At 55.2% G+C, this 1,561-nt stretch overlaps 1 protein-coding gene across 1 annotated transcript; it reads left to right on the forward strand.

Annotated features, from left to right (window-relative positions):
• Positions 1–382: 382 nt before the first annotated feature.
• LOC129783488 (olfactory receptor 14C36-like) lies at positions 383–1,318 on the forward strand. The gene has a single exon (XM_055793443.1). The coding sequence runs from the start codon at positions 383–385 to the stop codon at positions 1,316–1,318; it is 936 nt and encodes a 311-aa protein (XP_055649418.1).
• Positions 1,319–1,561: the final 243 nt, after the last annotated feature.

The following is a 1,561-nucleotide window of genomic DNA, read 5'->3' on the forward strand; positions in this document are numbered from 1 at the left end:
AGCTCTCTTACAATGCCTTCACCCTTCCCGTTCCTTAGCACTGGCGCTGCAGACGCTGACCAGCCCTTCTGCGTTGGCACTGGTTTCAGAGGACAAAGTTAAACACCAGGACTGGTCCCTGCCCCCACCCACTGCTGCAGAGTGGGGCTGGCTGGTCAAGAGCCCGTGGGCAGATGCCCTGCTCTTCATCACCCACACGGCCAGCACCAAGCAGGGCTGCAGCCACACAGCTGCAGGAAGGTCTCCGAGAAAAGAGAGGGATGTCTGTGTGTGACGGGGGGATGGTCTGTGGGAAATGGCTTTGATTTTGCTTGCAGAAGTCTCCCCTAAATTATCACTGTCTTTTTCTCCTGTGACAGGACCATATGCCCAGAGGCAGCACATGTCCAACAGCAGCTCCATCTCCCAGTTCCTCCTCCTGGCATTTGCAGACACGCGGGAGCTGCAGCTCTTGCACTTCTGGCTCTCCCTGGGCATCTACCTGGCTGCCCTCATGGCCAACGGACTCATCATCACTGCCATAGTGTGCGACCACCACCTGCAAACCCCCATGTACTTCTTCCTACTCAACCTCTCCCTCCTCGACCTAGGCTCCATCTCCACCACTCTCCCCAAAGCCATGGCCAACTCCCTCTGGGACACCAGGGACATCTCCTACCCTGGATGTGCTGCACAGCTCTTCCTGATTGTCTTTTTCCTTTCAGCAGAGTGTTCTCTCCTCACCGTCATGGCCTATGACCGCTACGTGGCCATCTGGCAGCCCCTGCACTACGGGACCCTGCTGGGCAGCAGAGCTTGTGTCCACATGGCAGCAGCTGCCTGGGACAGTGGGTTTCTCAATGCTGCGCTGCACACGGCCAATACACTGTCACTGCCGCTCTGCCAAGGCAATGCCCTGGGACAGGTCTTCTGTGAAATCCCACAGATCCTCAAGCTCTCCTGCTCACACACCTACCTCAGGGAAGTGGGGCTTATTGTGGCTAGTTCCTGTTTAGTCTGTGGATGTTTCGTTTTCATTGTGCTGTCCTACGTTCAGATCTTCAGGGCTGTGCTGAGGATCCCCTCTGAGCAGGGACGGCACAAAGCCTTTTCCACGTGCCTCCCTCACCTGGCCATGGTCTCCCTCTTTGTCAGCACTGCCATATTTGCCTACCTGAAACCCCCCTCCATCTCCTCCCCATCCCTGGACCTGGTGGTGGCAGTTCTGTACTCGGTGGTGCCTCCAGCAGTGAACCCCCTCATCTACAGCATGAGGAACCAGGAGCTGAAGGACGCACTGAAGAAGCTGATGCAGTCAGGTGTCTCTCAGCAGCACTGAACTGCCTGAATCTCCTCACAAGGCATTTCCTGGTCATCTCTGGAACATCCTGTGCATTTAGCATTTAATCTGTGACAATCCTGTTTGTTTTGCAATGCCTGCATGGAGTCCACTTCCTCAAGGCAGGAACCTAGCCTGTTTGACCCAGAGGCCTTTATACGTGTGCTTTGGGGGATGGTGCAGCTAGACTCCTGTGTCACATCTATGTAATAAAAGAGTTTTTTCCCAGTACTGATATCTGGG

The sequence above is a fragment of the Falco peregrinus genome, unplaced genomic scaffold, assembly GCF_023634155.1.
Source record: "Falco peregrinus isolate bFalPer1 unplaced genomic scaffold, bFalPer1.pri scaffold_42, whole genome shotgun sequence".
Taxonomy (NCBI): Eukaryota; Metazoa; Chordata; class Aves; order Falconiformes; family Falconidae; genus Falco; species Falco peregrinus.